At 46.4% G+C, this 13,148-nt stretch overlaps 2 protein-coding genes across 5 annotated transcripts in view; one reads left to right on the top strand and one right to left on the bottom strand.

Annotated features, from left to right (window-relative positions):
• LOC310692176 (asialoglycoprotein receptor 1-like) overlaps positions 1-13,148 on the bottom strand; it is a 42,537-nt gene that overhangs the window by 19,354 nt on the left and 10,035 nt on the right. For 2 of the 4 annotated variants that reach the window (XR_014518664.1, XM_083472826.1), the window contains exons 2-4: positions 2,030-2,155; positions 1,284-1,423; positions 580-696 (exon numbers count right to left, since the gene is read on the bottom strand). Coding sequence is in view for 3 of the 4 variants with exons in the window: in XM_083472826.1 (XP_083328952.1) it covers positions 580-696; positions 1,284-1,423; positions 2,030-2,049 (277 nt within the window). In the remaining variant the exon portion in view is untranslated. Of the gene's footprint in view, positions 1-579; positions 697-1,283; positions 1,424-1,984; positions 2,156-13,148 lie in introns of those variants that run through there. The other 2 variants (XM_083472827.1, XM_083472828.1) reach the window with 2 other exon arrangements.
• The window catches only part of LOC310692568 (zona pellucida sperm-binding protein 3-like), a 31,195-nt gene continuing 26,941 nt past the window's right edge, over positions 8,895-13,148 (top strand). The window contains exons 1-2 of the mRNA XM_083473515.1: positions 8,895-9,502; positions 11,527-11,645. Of these exons, the coding sequence (XP_083329641.1) occupies positions 9,140-9,502; positions 11,527-11,645 (482 nt within the window). The 5' untranslated portion in view covers positions 8,895-9,139. The remainder of the gene's footprint in view (positions 9,503-11,526; positions 11,646-13,148) is intronic.

The following is a 13,148-nucleotide window of genomic DNA, read 5'->3' as shown; positions in this document are numbered from 1 at the left end:
TTCCTGACTATCCAGTACTCCTGTTCCATGCTCGGCCTCCTGTTCCCGACCATCCGGCGTTCCTGTTACCTGCTCCGCCTTCTGTTCCAGCGTTCCTGTTCCCCGCCCGGCTCTCTGCATCGGACCTCGCCCCTCTTCGTGTGGACTCTGCTACACTCACGGTACCTTACCCCCGGGACCAGCACACCGACTTGGAACCATTTTGATTCCCAAACTGAGCAAATGTTTTCTCTGTGTGAAAATGTTTTCTGTGTGAAAATGTCGAGCAATGCTAAATAATAATAATTAATAATAATAATATGACTGCAAGTATGTGGCAATCCTTTCTAATGATTTCTCTGCAATTTCCCACACAGTTTACTTACCAAGCAAAACTAAATTAATATTCATCTAACCAAAATGGAATTCCTGAGCCATTTCACAACTTTTAAGGACCCCCTAAGCTGAAAAATTCAACATGCCCTAGCGAGGTGCAGTCCCAAATTTCTGGAGGCCGAGGGCACCAGGTTGGGGAAGCCGGCCTCTGCGCACCCAATCGCCCGCTTCCTTTCCCCCAATGCTGTGACGCCCATCACTCACTCTGGACGCCAAGCAGAGCCACCGAGAGGGTCAGGACGAAGCAGAACCCCATCAGGACCAAGACGAGGCGGTTGGTGGGGCAGATCCGGCGCCAGGGCGACTGGAATGGAGGCAGCGCTGTGGGGAGGAAAAGAGGGGTGGCTCTTGGGTCTACTCTACTTCCCCCAGCCAGCCCCAAAGAGCAGGTCGAAAGGAACCCGAAGCCTCCGGAGTGCAGCGGGAACTCCCGCCGCGCTCCGGAGGCTTCAGGTTGCCTTCTCTGAAGCCTGGGGAGCGAGAGGGGTCGTTGCGCACTGACCCCTCTCGCTCTCCGGGCTTCCAAGGTAGCCGCCTGAAGGCGACTGAACGCACCTTGAAGGGCACCTTGTTTTAGAGGGGGAGAACAAGAAAAAATATTCTCCCCCCTCTCTGTGCAGCGCCTCCTGCCGCTTGGCTGAAGGGGCGCTGGGCAGAGAGGGGGAGATTTTTTTTTCTGGTTCTCCCCCTCTAAAACAAGGTGAGTCCTATGGTCGGGTGCGTCCCATAGAGCGGAAAATACGGTATATTCCACACAGAAAAACAGCGGCAATTTGTTGTTGACAAAGGACAGCTGGACATAGAAAGGGCCCCATTACCTTCAGTAGCTGAGGGCCGCGTCAAACCTAAATCTGGCCCTCTCCACACCCAGTCCGATGGGCCGGCCCCGCTCCATCCCCCCTGCGTACCTCTCCCGAAGTGCTGCCCACGTTCGCCTGGCACATCCAGGCTTTGGAGATCTTCGTACTCTTTGGCCACGCTGGGTTCTGGAGGAGCGTCCATGTCGATGGAGGTGGAGCGAGGCGGAATATCTGGCGGGACCTGAAAGCTGCAAAGATGAACGGGGAGTTGGGTTTTCCTGCTGGATGACCGCTGGGGTTCCCTTCCAACTCGGCAACCCTCGGACTCCTCCCTCGCTTTCCTTTCTTCGGGTTTACCTTTTTCTGGCCCGGTGTACTTTCTGCCCATATTCTTTTTTATAATAATATATAAAGATAAATTTTTGTTTATACCCCGCCCTTCCCGGGCTCAGGGCAGCTAACAACAAATTTAAAACAATCGATGCAACGAAAAAACAGCATAAAATACAATATGAAACGTGAATAACAATAAATTCAGAATTCAAAAATCAATTTAGGGGGGAAATCCATCCAGTAAACATTAGATGATCACCAGGGCTAGCTGACTAAATTAGTCCTATTTGGGCCAGCGAGGAGACCAGGGGAGAATTAGCTGTGGGATCCCAGAGTGGGTAATCTTCATATTACCTCCCCAGCCAAGACCAGGCTCAGGGCGGCTAACACCAAATATAAAAACAATTGATTGAAATATACCTTAAAAAACAAGATTAAAACACAACATTCAAACATTAAAATGCAACCTATTAAACCTTAAAAGCTTCCCTAAACAGGGCTGCCTTCAGAGGTCTACTTGCTTGTCAAAAGAAGTTGTCATCTCCCTGGCACGGAGCGGGTCCTTCCACCGGGTCGCTCTCTAGTTGGGGGGCCAGGGGCGCTTCCGAAAATCGCAATTTCCTCTTCTCCCCGTCAAAAACGTCGACCTGGGCAAAGTTTGGACAAAGTCACGACCTGCCAACGAACCAATTTCCCAATCGGCGCCAACCTTCCCTGGCCAAAAGCAGGCAGGTTGGCGGGTGCCCAGGGGGCAGGGTTGCCACGGGGCGAGCTGCCACGGAAGAGGGATGTGGGCGAGGTTTTGGGGTGTCTGGGGTGGCCTGGCCGCCCCCCTTTTACCTCCTCCCTCCTTTTTCCAAGTCAAAAATTTCAGGCCCTCATCCTGTTCCCAATCACCGCGCAGCTCAAAGACCTTTGCTCTGTCAATATTATTTCTCCCCCAAAGCGGCCTTTCCAAAATGCTACCACCCCACAGAAAGTTGGGGGGGGATTTCCAGATGGATACTGTAATAAGAAAATTAAGGTCTTTTTAAAATATACTTTTATTATTTTTTTAACATATCATTTTCAACAGTAATTAAACATACTTTTACATCTTATTCAGTCCTGTTCATCAGTCCTGTCTGAAAATCTACCGTATTTTTCGCTCCATAGGACGCACCGGACCATAGGAGGGGGAGAACGGGGGGGGGGGTTGTTTTCTTGTTCTCCCCCTCTAAAATAAGGTGCATTCTGTGCGTTCAAGATGCGTTCACCCAAAGCCTCCGGAGCCCAGCGGGGTTCCTTTCGACCTGCTCTTTGGGGCTGGTGTGGGGAAGCTCTACTTTCCCCCACCGTCAGCCTCAAAACCAGGTCGGGGAGCAGCGCAGAGGCGGCGCACCGCCTTCCCGCTGCTCGAGCTTATGGGGCTGGTGGTGGGGGGAAGTGTTGCAGCCTCCCCCCCACCTTCGTACAGCCTTTGTAGCCTCCACAGGGCAACGGGGTGAAGGCACCCCACTGCCCTGCGGAGGCTTTGCACAGCTAACCCCAAGCTAGAACAGCGAGACGGAGGGCTGCGCACCGCTCCGTCTCCCTGTTCTGGCTTTGGGCTTAGCCGCGCAGCCTGCATTCGCTCTATAGGATGCACACACATTTCCCCTTAATTTTTGGAGGGGGGAAAGTGCGTCCTATAGAGCGAAAAATACGGTGATCTCTTAGTATGCTTCTCAGTTCCCATTGGGGAATTTATTTATTTTTATTATTATTATTATTATTTTATAATATTTTTTATTGCTTTTTTCCAAGGTCAAATACATCGTCAATAACTCAGCAAAAGCGACTTTACAGAAGAAAAAAAAGAAATTAGAAGAGAGAAAATTCACATTTTCAAACAATTTTTCATGATCCACTGGACTTCCCCACATCCTCCACACCCTGCATTCTTTACAATAAAAAATAACAGCAAATTGATACCTTGTTTCATGCGTTTTTGTACTTTCATCTAATTATATTTTAGATTTAGGGTACGTGTTGTTAGCTCACTTTTTCCCATCATCAATCCCAAAAAAAGGAACATTACTCTAAAATTTAGACTTTTCACGGTCATAACTTAGTTTCCACCATTTTCAAATCTAATTACTGAAGCTTGTTTTTCCCAAAACTTAGCAGATTCTCAACATTCATATAACTTATAGTGTTTTTGTAAATAGTCCTTAAATTTTTTCCAGTCCTCTTCCACTGCCTCTTCTCCCAGGTCTCGGATTCTGCCAGTCATTTCGGCCAATTCCATGTAGTCCATCAGTTGCGTATGCCACTCTTCCAGCGTGGGTAGCTCCTGTGCCTTCCAATATTTGGCTATAAGAATTATTGCTGCTGTAGTTGCATATAAAAAGAAAGTTCTATCCTTCTTTAACACTCTCTGGCCCACAATGCCCAGGAGGAAGGCCTCTGGTTTCTTGTGAAAGGTATACTTAAATACCTTTTTCAACTCATTGTAAATCATTTCCCAGAAGGCCTTCACCTTCGGGCATGTCCACCAGAGGTGAAAGAATGTTCCTTCAGCCTCCTTACATTTCCAACATTTATTATCAGACAGATGATATATCTTTGCAAGTTTGACTGGGGTCATGTACCACCTGTATATCATTTTCATAATGTTTTCTTTCAAGGCACTGCATGCCATGAATTTCATACCGGTGGTCCATAACCTTTCCCAGTCTTCAAACATAATGTTGTACCCAATGTCTTGAGCCCATTTTATCATGGCTGATTTAACTATCTCATCTTGAGTGTTCCATTTAAGCAGCAAGTTATACATTCGCCATTGGGGAATTTAAAGACTCCTGGCCCAGTCTGTGAAGATGGCGCCCGAGAAAGGAGCCATCGATCAAGTGCCCTCCCTTTATCATCTTTCCCATCACCTACCCCAAAAAAGCTGTGAGAAGATGAACTGTCTTATGTGCCCTGAATAATAATAATAATAATAATAATAATAATAATAATAATAATAATTTTATCTTCATGTAAACAAAATCTGCTTCTTTTCCTCTTTTTTTAAAAAAATAATTTTTATTACCTGGCCAATCACATCAAATTAAATCATATCACATAAATTCCGAATTACAAAGCCGAATTTTAAATTTTGTTGGGGGGACCCATATTTCAAGATCCGAAAGGGGATTCTGATCATCTGCTTGCTGCTGCGTTAATGTCCCAATCAGTCCAAATCAGTCCAAACAAAGTTCATAGTTCTATCCCATCTTATCTTGCTGTTTCCACATCACATCTTGTTCATATATTTTCTCTTTTTTCTTTATGATCTCTTCTGATAGTCTCCTTCAGCCGATAAACACCAATAGTAATAATAGTCCTGTGTGAATTTTCCGTTCTTCCACTCCTCAAATCGAGATGGTTTCCATATATCGCAAAATCTGCTTCTTTTCCCTTATGGGGTATCCAAGAGCCTGTGAAGAGTCCTTAAGTGGGTTCCCTTTTGGTAGTGATGTATGGAAGTGAGAGCTGGACCATAAAGAAGGCTGATCGCCAAAGAATGAATACTTTTGAATTCTGGTGCTGGAGGAGACTCTGGAGAGTCCCATGGACTGCAAGATCAAACGTATCCATTCTGAAGGAAATCAGCCCTGAGTGCTCACTGGAAGGACAGATCCTGAAGCTGAGGCTCCAAGACTTTGGCCACCTCATGAGAAGAGAAGACTCCCTGGAAAAGACCCTGATGTTGGGAAAGATGGAGGGCACAAGGAGAAGGGAACGACAGAGAACGAGATGGTGGGACAGTGTTCTCGAAGCTACCAGCATGAGTTTGATCAAACTGCAGTGGAAGACAGGAGTGCCTGGCGTGCTCTGGTCCAGGGGGTCACAAAGAGGCGGACACGACTAAACGACTCAACAACAACAACATTGGCAGGAGAAGATAACAGAGGCCCAACCAGAGAATATTGAGAAGCAAAGCAGCTAGTAAGCCTGATCTTTACTAAACTGTTGCAACAGTGTCCTCACTCACCACATGCAGGAGGCAGGAGGGACCCAGAACAATGGTGCGCAAGCCCTTATATAGACTCCTGGAATTGCCCACCCTGTAGCCCAAAACATCATGCATACATCACAGAAGGAGGCGGTCTACAGCGGAAATCCTGTCTGCCAGGGTACCTGATAATGGTCACTGATTGCTTTACCTGGGCAGCCTGGCCATTCTTTTGTGATGGTTAATACTTTAGTTCCCGAGTCCAGGTCACAGGCTCACCCTATTCCTACACAAACGCACCCTTAAGACAGGATTTGCAAGCGAAAAGAAAATGGGAAGGTTTTCCCCATTTCCTCCCTCCTTGCAGAGAAATATTTGAGGTCAATTTGGGAGTGTCAAAGTGGTTTCAGGATTACTCTCCTGTAGTATTTCAGACACGTGGTATATATACTTATGTATGTGTTTGCCTTGTACATGTGTAAACATTTAATTTATATATTTGAGACCTTAAATTCTTATAACAATCTAGACCAGGGGTCAGCAAACTTTCTCGGCAGGGGGCCGGTCCACTGTCCCTCAGACCTTGTGGGTCTGATACTTTGAAAAGTAATAATGACTATATTTGCGGGGGTGGTGGTGGTGAAGGAATTCCTATGCCCCACAAGTAACCCAGAGATGCATTTTAAATAAAAGGACACATTTTACCCATGTAAAAACACGCTGATTCCCGGACCGTCCTCGGGCCGGATTGAGAAGGCGATTGGGCCAGATTCGGCCCCCGGGCCTTAGTATGTAGCTAATCTGTCCATACAGTGGTACCTCGCAAGACGAACGCCTCGCAAGACGGAAAACCCGCTAGACGAAAGGGTTTTCCGTTTTGGAGGCGCTTTGCAAGACGAATTTCCCTATGGGCTTGCTTCGCAAGACGACAGCCCATAGGGAAATATCCGGGACAGCGGGGAAGCGCAGCGCGTCTTCCCCACTGTCCTCGGACCTCCTCCGAAGCCAGGCGGTGGGGCGGGAACGCCTCCTCCCGCCGCCGCCGGGCTTCGGAACGCTGCTCCGAAGCCGGGCGGGGGGGCGGGAACACCTTCTGAAGGCGGGCGGGGGGCGAAAGTCTTTGTCCCCCCTGCCTGCCTTCCCAGGGGCTTTTAAATCGCCCCGGACAGCGGAGAAGTCCTCCACTGTCCCGGGGCGATTTTAAAATGCCGCCCGCCAGCATTTTAAGATCGCCCGGACAGCGGAGAAGTCCTCCGCTGTCCCGGGGTTTTTTAAAATGCTGGGGGTGGGAAGAAAAGCCCTTGTCCCCCCCCCCCAGCCTTCAGAAGAGGTCCGGGGACAGACTGTCCCCGGACCTGGTCTGAAGGCGGTTTCCCTAGGAACGCATTAATTGATTTTCAATGCATTCCTATGGGAAACCGTGCATCGCAAGACGAAAAACTCGCAAGACAAAGAGACTTGCGGAACGAATTAATTTCGTCTTGCGAGGCACCACTGTATTATCAATCCATGTGCTCAATGGAATCTTTTTGCGGCTCTTCCAATTCATCAAAACAAGGTTTTTTTTGCTTATAATATAGCACGGGGTACATCCATTATTATTTTGTTGACCCCCTGAAATCTCCCATGTTTCCGGTATATAATCTAGAATTAAATTCAATTCCCCTAAATAACAATTTCTTTTTATTACTCTTGCTATATATATCTTCACCTCACACCAAAATGATCTTATCATCGGGCAGTTAATCATCATATGTACTAAGTTCACATTTTTACTCCCACATCTCCAGCAGTTTTCTGCACTTGTTATTTTCTTCTGGTAAGGTTTTGCTGGAGTCCAGTGGACTCTGAATATTATTTTCTGTTGAATAAGTCTTAGCCTTAGATCCATAGAGGCTATTTCTGTTGATTTTATACTTGACTCCCATATATCATTTTGTTATCTGTACCTCTAACTCTTCACTCCATTTTTGTCTATCATATTCTAAATCACATTTCTTCCTGTTGAGTATGGTTTTTTTGTTTTTGTTGCAGAGATTAAACCTTTATTATTATTATTAGTATTATTATTATTATTAAATTTCATTTAACATAATTATTACAAAATACAAGCAAAATACATACAAATACATACACAGATATATTTTTCAGATAAGTGCACATATATAAAAAAGAACAAAAAAGGGAAAAGGAAGAAAAGAAAAAGAAACAATAAGAAGGAAAATTGGAAGAATTTCTTCCAAATTTATTCTACCAATATCTCAATAATAAAATTTCATTGACTGACTTCCAAAATTAAATCTTGCAGCAGCAAGGGTGTTTCCCATGCTGCTATAGCGTCAGGGCCAAACTGCCTTTGCAAATATGTTTCAATTGGATATATTGCCATTGTGTTTCACTGGTTAATCCGTACTTTACTTGCAAAGCCTTATATTCCACAAATTTATAATTTCCATCAATTAATTGATTCAATGGCAAACAGCTTTGATTTTTTTTTGAATTTTTATTACCATCCCCCAGTGTATAAAACTTGTGAAATAGATGATCTGAAGGATCTGTTTAAAAGTTTACCTCTCTGGAAGGACCTGAAAAGTCTAATTATCCTGACCATTGGCCACACCTGTGACTCTCAGGTGAAACTCACAGGTAGGTTTCCCCCCAATCAATCACATCCTGTCCATTTCAGGCTGGAAAGTTAAAGTGGATTCCTTCTATTTCCATGACCCCCAAAATGTGTCAGACTTCCTGCAATAAAGGAAACTGATAGTATCTTGGAAAGTTTGGGGTGACTATTAACCAGTGCAATATTTTATAACCCTCCCTGCAAACAAATACGAATGAATAACGTGCGATAAATAGCCGATAGCATTTCGTCTCCTTGCAAACGAGACACGGGCTGCGATCTCTCTCTCTTTTAAATAAATCATGTTTATTAATTTTTGCATGTTTTCCAAACAAAACTTCACATCACATCATCTTCATTTTGGCTATTATAGCCTGAGGCTTCCATCAATTCTGTCAAGTGATTTTCAGATCTGCTATCTATTCTTGTGTTTTGTTATTATAATTAATGCTTTTCAACTTCATTTCCGAATTATTTCCTTCCGAAATAATTTTACAATAATTTATACAGCCCCCCTTACAAAACTCCTTGTAAACCTACAAGCGAGGTTACATTAATGCTATTGTTTTTCAAATAAGTCATATATTTCTTCCAATCCTTAAGGTAGTCCTGGTCTTTCTGGTTTTGAATTCTCCCAGTCAACTTTGCCAGTTCTGCATACTCCATCAGTTTTATTATCCATTCCTCCTTCCTTGGTAATTCTCCCTCCCACCAGATGTCAAAGAGAAAAGCAACTCTGACTTTTAGAAGACATCTGAAGGCAGCCCTGTTTAGGGAAGCTTTTAATGTTTGATGCATTACTGTATTTTAGTGTTTTGTTGGAAGCCGCCCAGAGTGGCTGGGGAAACCCAACCAGATGGGTGGGGTATAAATAATAAATTATTATTATTATTAAAAAACCCTGCGGGTTTTAGGACCCTGGGGGAATAAGGGCGGGACAAGGCGGGTCTTAATTGCTTGAGTCAGCTGACTGTGGGCGGAGTCAGAAAGCAGTATAAAAGGACAATCACTTGGCTCTCAGCTTCATTGCGCACCGGGGCTGCAGCTATGGGGCAGGAGTTTGCGATGGGGCTGTTTTTGCTGTGGGGCGTTTTTTTCTGCCAGGGGGCTTTTGCTGACCCCCAGAGTCCTGCCTGGTGGCAGCCAGAGACCTCGGATCATGTCCCCTTGCCCCCTTCCTCTGTTTTTTCCAGGGCCGCTCCTGCCACGCCCCACGCTGTGAAGGTTTCCTGCGAGCCACATCGCCTGGTGGTGGCTGTGCACCGAGATCTCTTTGGGGTGGGCAGGCTGGTGTCCCCCGCAGACCTGACTTTGGGGGCAGCCTCGTGCGCCCCGGTGTCCTTCGCCGCTGGCACCACCGACGTGGTCCTCTTTGAGGCGGGTCTCCATCAGTGTGGCATCACAGTCCAGGTTCTTTGGGTTCTTTGGGATGGAAGGGTTTTTGTGGGGGTTTTTGGGAGGAGGGTGGGTCCAGGGGTGCAGCTTAAAGATGGGGTGCTAGGGGTGTTCAGCAACATGGGGCAGAACTCCCCGGGAGGGTGGGTCTCCCAGGCCAGCCCCATGGAAAGGGGCAGGAGGTTTAATTTTTATATTGCATTTAATTATCCTTAATTAATGACTCTTTTCCTAGTCTGTCTTGTAATATTTCAAATACTACACCTCACAAGACTTCTTTTTTTGTTGAATTTTTAAAATTAATTTTCCAAAAGGTTTTTTAAACAAACATAAATCTTCACCTTATCAAATCAATTATCTTTAATTAATAACTCTTTTCCTAGTCTGTCTTGTAATATTTCGAATACTCCACCTCACAAAACTTCTTTCTTTCTTTTTGAAATTTTTAAATTTTCCAGAAAGTTTTTAAAACATAAATCTTCACCTTATCAAATCAATTATCTTTAATTAATAACTCTTTTCCTAGTCTGTCTTGTAATATTTCGAATACTCCACCTCACAAAACTTCTCTTTTTTAAAAAAAAAAAAAATTAATTTTCCAAAATGTTTTTTAAACAAACTAACATAAATCTTCACCTTATTAAATCAAACTTAATTACATTGTGACCTCACAAAACTTCTTGCAATCCTACTAGCGTAATCTGGCTTGCAAGGGCTAAACTCAGTGATTGCTGCATTGATGGGAGTTTACTAAAAACAAGGAATTGTGTGTTTGTGTGTTTGTCAACTTTGGGGTTTTTTTGCCTAAACGTTTATACGCAGTAGTGTCCAAACTTTTTCCAAAGAGGGCCAGATTTGATGAAGCGAAGCACCGTGGGGGCCGACCAAAGTTGTTGACTTTTGGGGGGATTGAAGTGGTTGGGCTTTATTCAGGATTTTACCGCAAAGTTGGCGTTTTTTAAAGATTGAAGTAGTTGAGGTTTCTTTAGGATTTTACCCCGGGAAATTAATTGCCACAGGGGCTGGATTAAACCGACTGGCAGGCCGGATTAGGCCCCCAAAACAGACTTTGGACACGCCTTGTTTAGAGCATGGGTAGGCAAACTAAGGCCCGGGGGCTGGATCCAGCCCAATCGCCTTCTCAGGAATCAGTGTGTTTTTACATGAGTAGAATGTGTGCTTTTTATTTAAAATGCATCCCTGGGTTATTTGTGGGGCATAGGAATTCGTTCATTTCCCTCCCCAAAAAATATAGTCCGGCCCCCCACAAGGTCTGAGGGCCAGTGGACCGGCCCCCTGCTGAAAAAGTTTGCTGACCCCTGGACTTTATAGGAATGCAAAAAGAGGCTTTGCAGGATCAGGCCACCAGCTAGCCTAACGCCCTGTCCCCACAGCGGCCAACCAGGAAACCCACAGGCAGAATTCGAACCCAAGACCCAACGCTCCCCTCCTGCGTTTTCCGGCCTCTTTCATTGCTGCCTCCAGCTGTGGGATAGCCACTCGATGATATCCTTAACCCTCCACAAATAGCCTTCTCCTCCCTGTCCCAAAAAATCAGAGCCTGCAGGATCAGGCCCATGGCAGCCACAAACAGCCCTCGGCTCCTCCACGAATTTGCCCAGTCCTCGCCATTTCAGTCGGCGGTCGCCGCCGCCTCCTGTGGCAGGGAGTTCCGCAGGTCAACTCTGCATTTTAATGTTGTCTTTTCATCTTGTTTTTTAAGTGGTGTTTCAATCCATTGTTATATATCTGGTGTTAGCCGCCCTTAGCCCTGTCTTGGCTGGGGAGGGCGGGATATAAATAATTTTATTATTGTTGTTGTTGTTGTTGTTGTTGTTGTTAATTTTCTTCCTGAGCCCCGTAGCTTTCTGTGGGGCTGGCCGGGATGGGGGCCTTTCGGTGGGGCCCGATCCTTTGCCAAAAACGGCCGGTGAGGAGCCACCTTTTTTCCAGGAAAGCTAAAGTTCTCAGAATGGACGGATCCTGCAGTAAATCCTATTAAGAGCTCTGAAAGTCGACCCATCTCCCTTTGCTTCCAGATGACTCCGGAAATGCTGATCTACCGAACGAGTCTCTTCCACAAGCCGTCTCCTTCCGCCAATCCCATAATCACCAGGACCAACGCTGCAGAGATACCCATTGAGTGCCACTACCCCAGGTGAGGAAGGCTGCCGGTTGGGTGTGGGGTGAAGCAAGGCTTTTTTCACCTTAGCAAGCCCTTGGCTTTTGTTCGTAGACTCGCAGAATTGTAGGGTGACCCCCTCCGGGGGTCATCCAAACCAACCCCCATCAATGCCGGAATCGTAGCTAACATAGCGCCGCTTCATGGGTAGGAGAGGGTCTGGAGAACTGCTCCTGTGCCTTTAAAAGAGCGGTAGTTGGGCAGAAATCCAACAGGTGAAGTTCTTCCCCCCAATTTGCGGTCCTTTGTCTCTCTGGGGCTGCGGCTTTCTTCAGCCTCCGTCAGTGCATAAGGCCTGAACCAGGCAGAGGGCCTTCTCGGTGGTGGCGCCCGCCCTGTGGAACTCCCTTCCACCAGATGTCAAGGAAATAGACAACTTTCTGACTTTTAGAAGACACCTGAAGGCAGCCCTGTTCAGGGAAGCTTTTAATGTCTGATGTTTTACTGTATTACAGATTGAGGTTGAATCCTGACAAGACAGAAGTACTGTTTTTGGGGGACAGGAGGCGGTCAGGTGTGGGGGACTCCGTGGTCCTGAATGGGGCAACTGTGCCCCTGAAGTACCAGGTGTGCAGCCTGGGAGTCATTTTGGACTCACTGCTGTCCATGGAGGCACAGGTCAGTTCTGTGTCCAGGGCAGCTGTCTACCAGCTCCATCTGGTACGCAGGATGAGACCCTCCCTGCCCGCAGACTGTCTGGCCAAAGTGGAGCATGCTCTGGTTATCTCCCGCTTGGACTACTGCCATGCGCTCTACGTGGGGCTACCTTTGAAGGTGACCCGGAAACTACAATTAATCCAGAACGCGGCAGCTAGACTGGTGACTGGGAGCGGCCGCCGAGACCACATAACACCGGTCTTGAAAGACCTCCATTGGCTCCCAGGATGTTTCTGAGCACAATTCAAAGTGTTGGTGCTGACCTTGAAAGAGCTAAACGGCCTCAAAGGCCCAGTAGACCTGAAGGAGCGTCTCCACCCCCATCGTTCTGCCCGGACACTGAGGTCCAGCTCCGAGGGCCTTCTGGCGGTTCCCTTCCTGCGAGAAGCCAGGATACAGGGAACCAGGCAGGGGGCCTTCTCGGTGGTGGCACCTGCCCTGTGGAACTCCCTCCCACCAGATGTCAAAGAGAAAAATAACTACCAGACTTTTAGAAGACATCTGAAGGCAGCCCCGTTTAGGGAAGCTTTTAATGTTTAATAGGTTATTGTATTTTAATGTTCTGTTGGAAGCCGCCCAGAGTGGCTGGGGAAACCCAGCCAGATGGGCGGGGTATAAATTATTATTATTATTATTGATTTATTCTGGTGCTCTTGGGAGTTGGGAGCTGCCTCCCATCAACCCCTGCCAGCCTGCTGCATGATGGGATTTGTAGTTCAGGCACATCCAATGGGCCACAATTCCCAAAGTACCCTGGGCAAGAGGTCTTGATAGTTAAAGCGCTCTGGGAATTGTAGTTCTGAGAGAGAGAAGGTTCTTTCT

The sequence above is a fragment of the Podarcis liolepis genome, assembly GCF_965112155.1.
Source record: "Podarcis liolepis genome assembly, chromosome: 13".
NCBI lineage: Eukaryota > Metazoa > Chordata > Lepidosauria > Squamata > Lacertidae > Podarcis > Podarcis liolepis.
The sequence above is the reverse complement of the archived record's forward strand: the minus strand, read 5'-3'. Positions and strand labels throughout refer to the sequence as shown.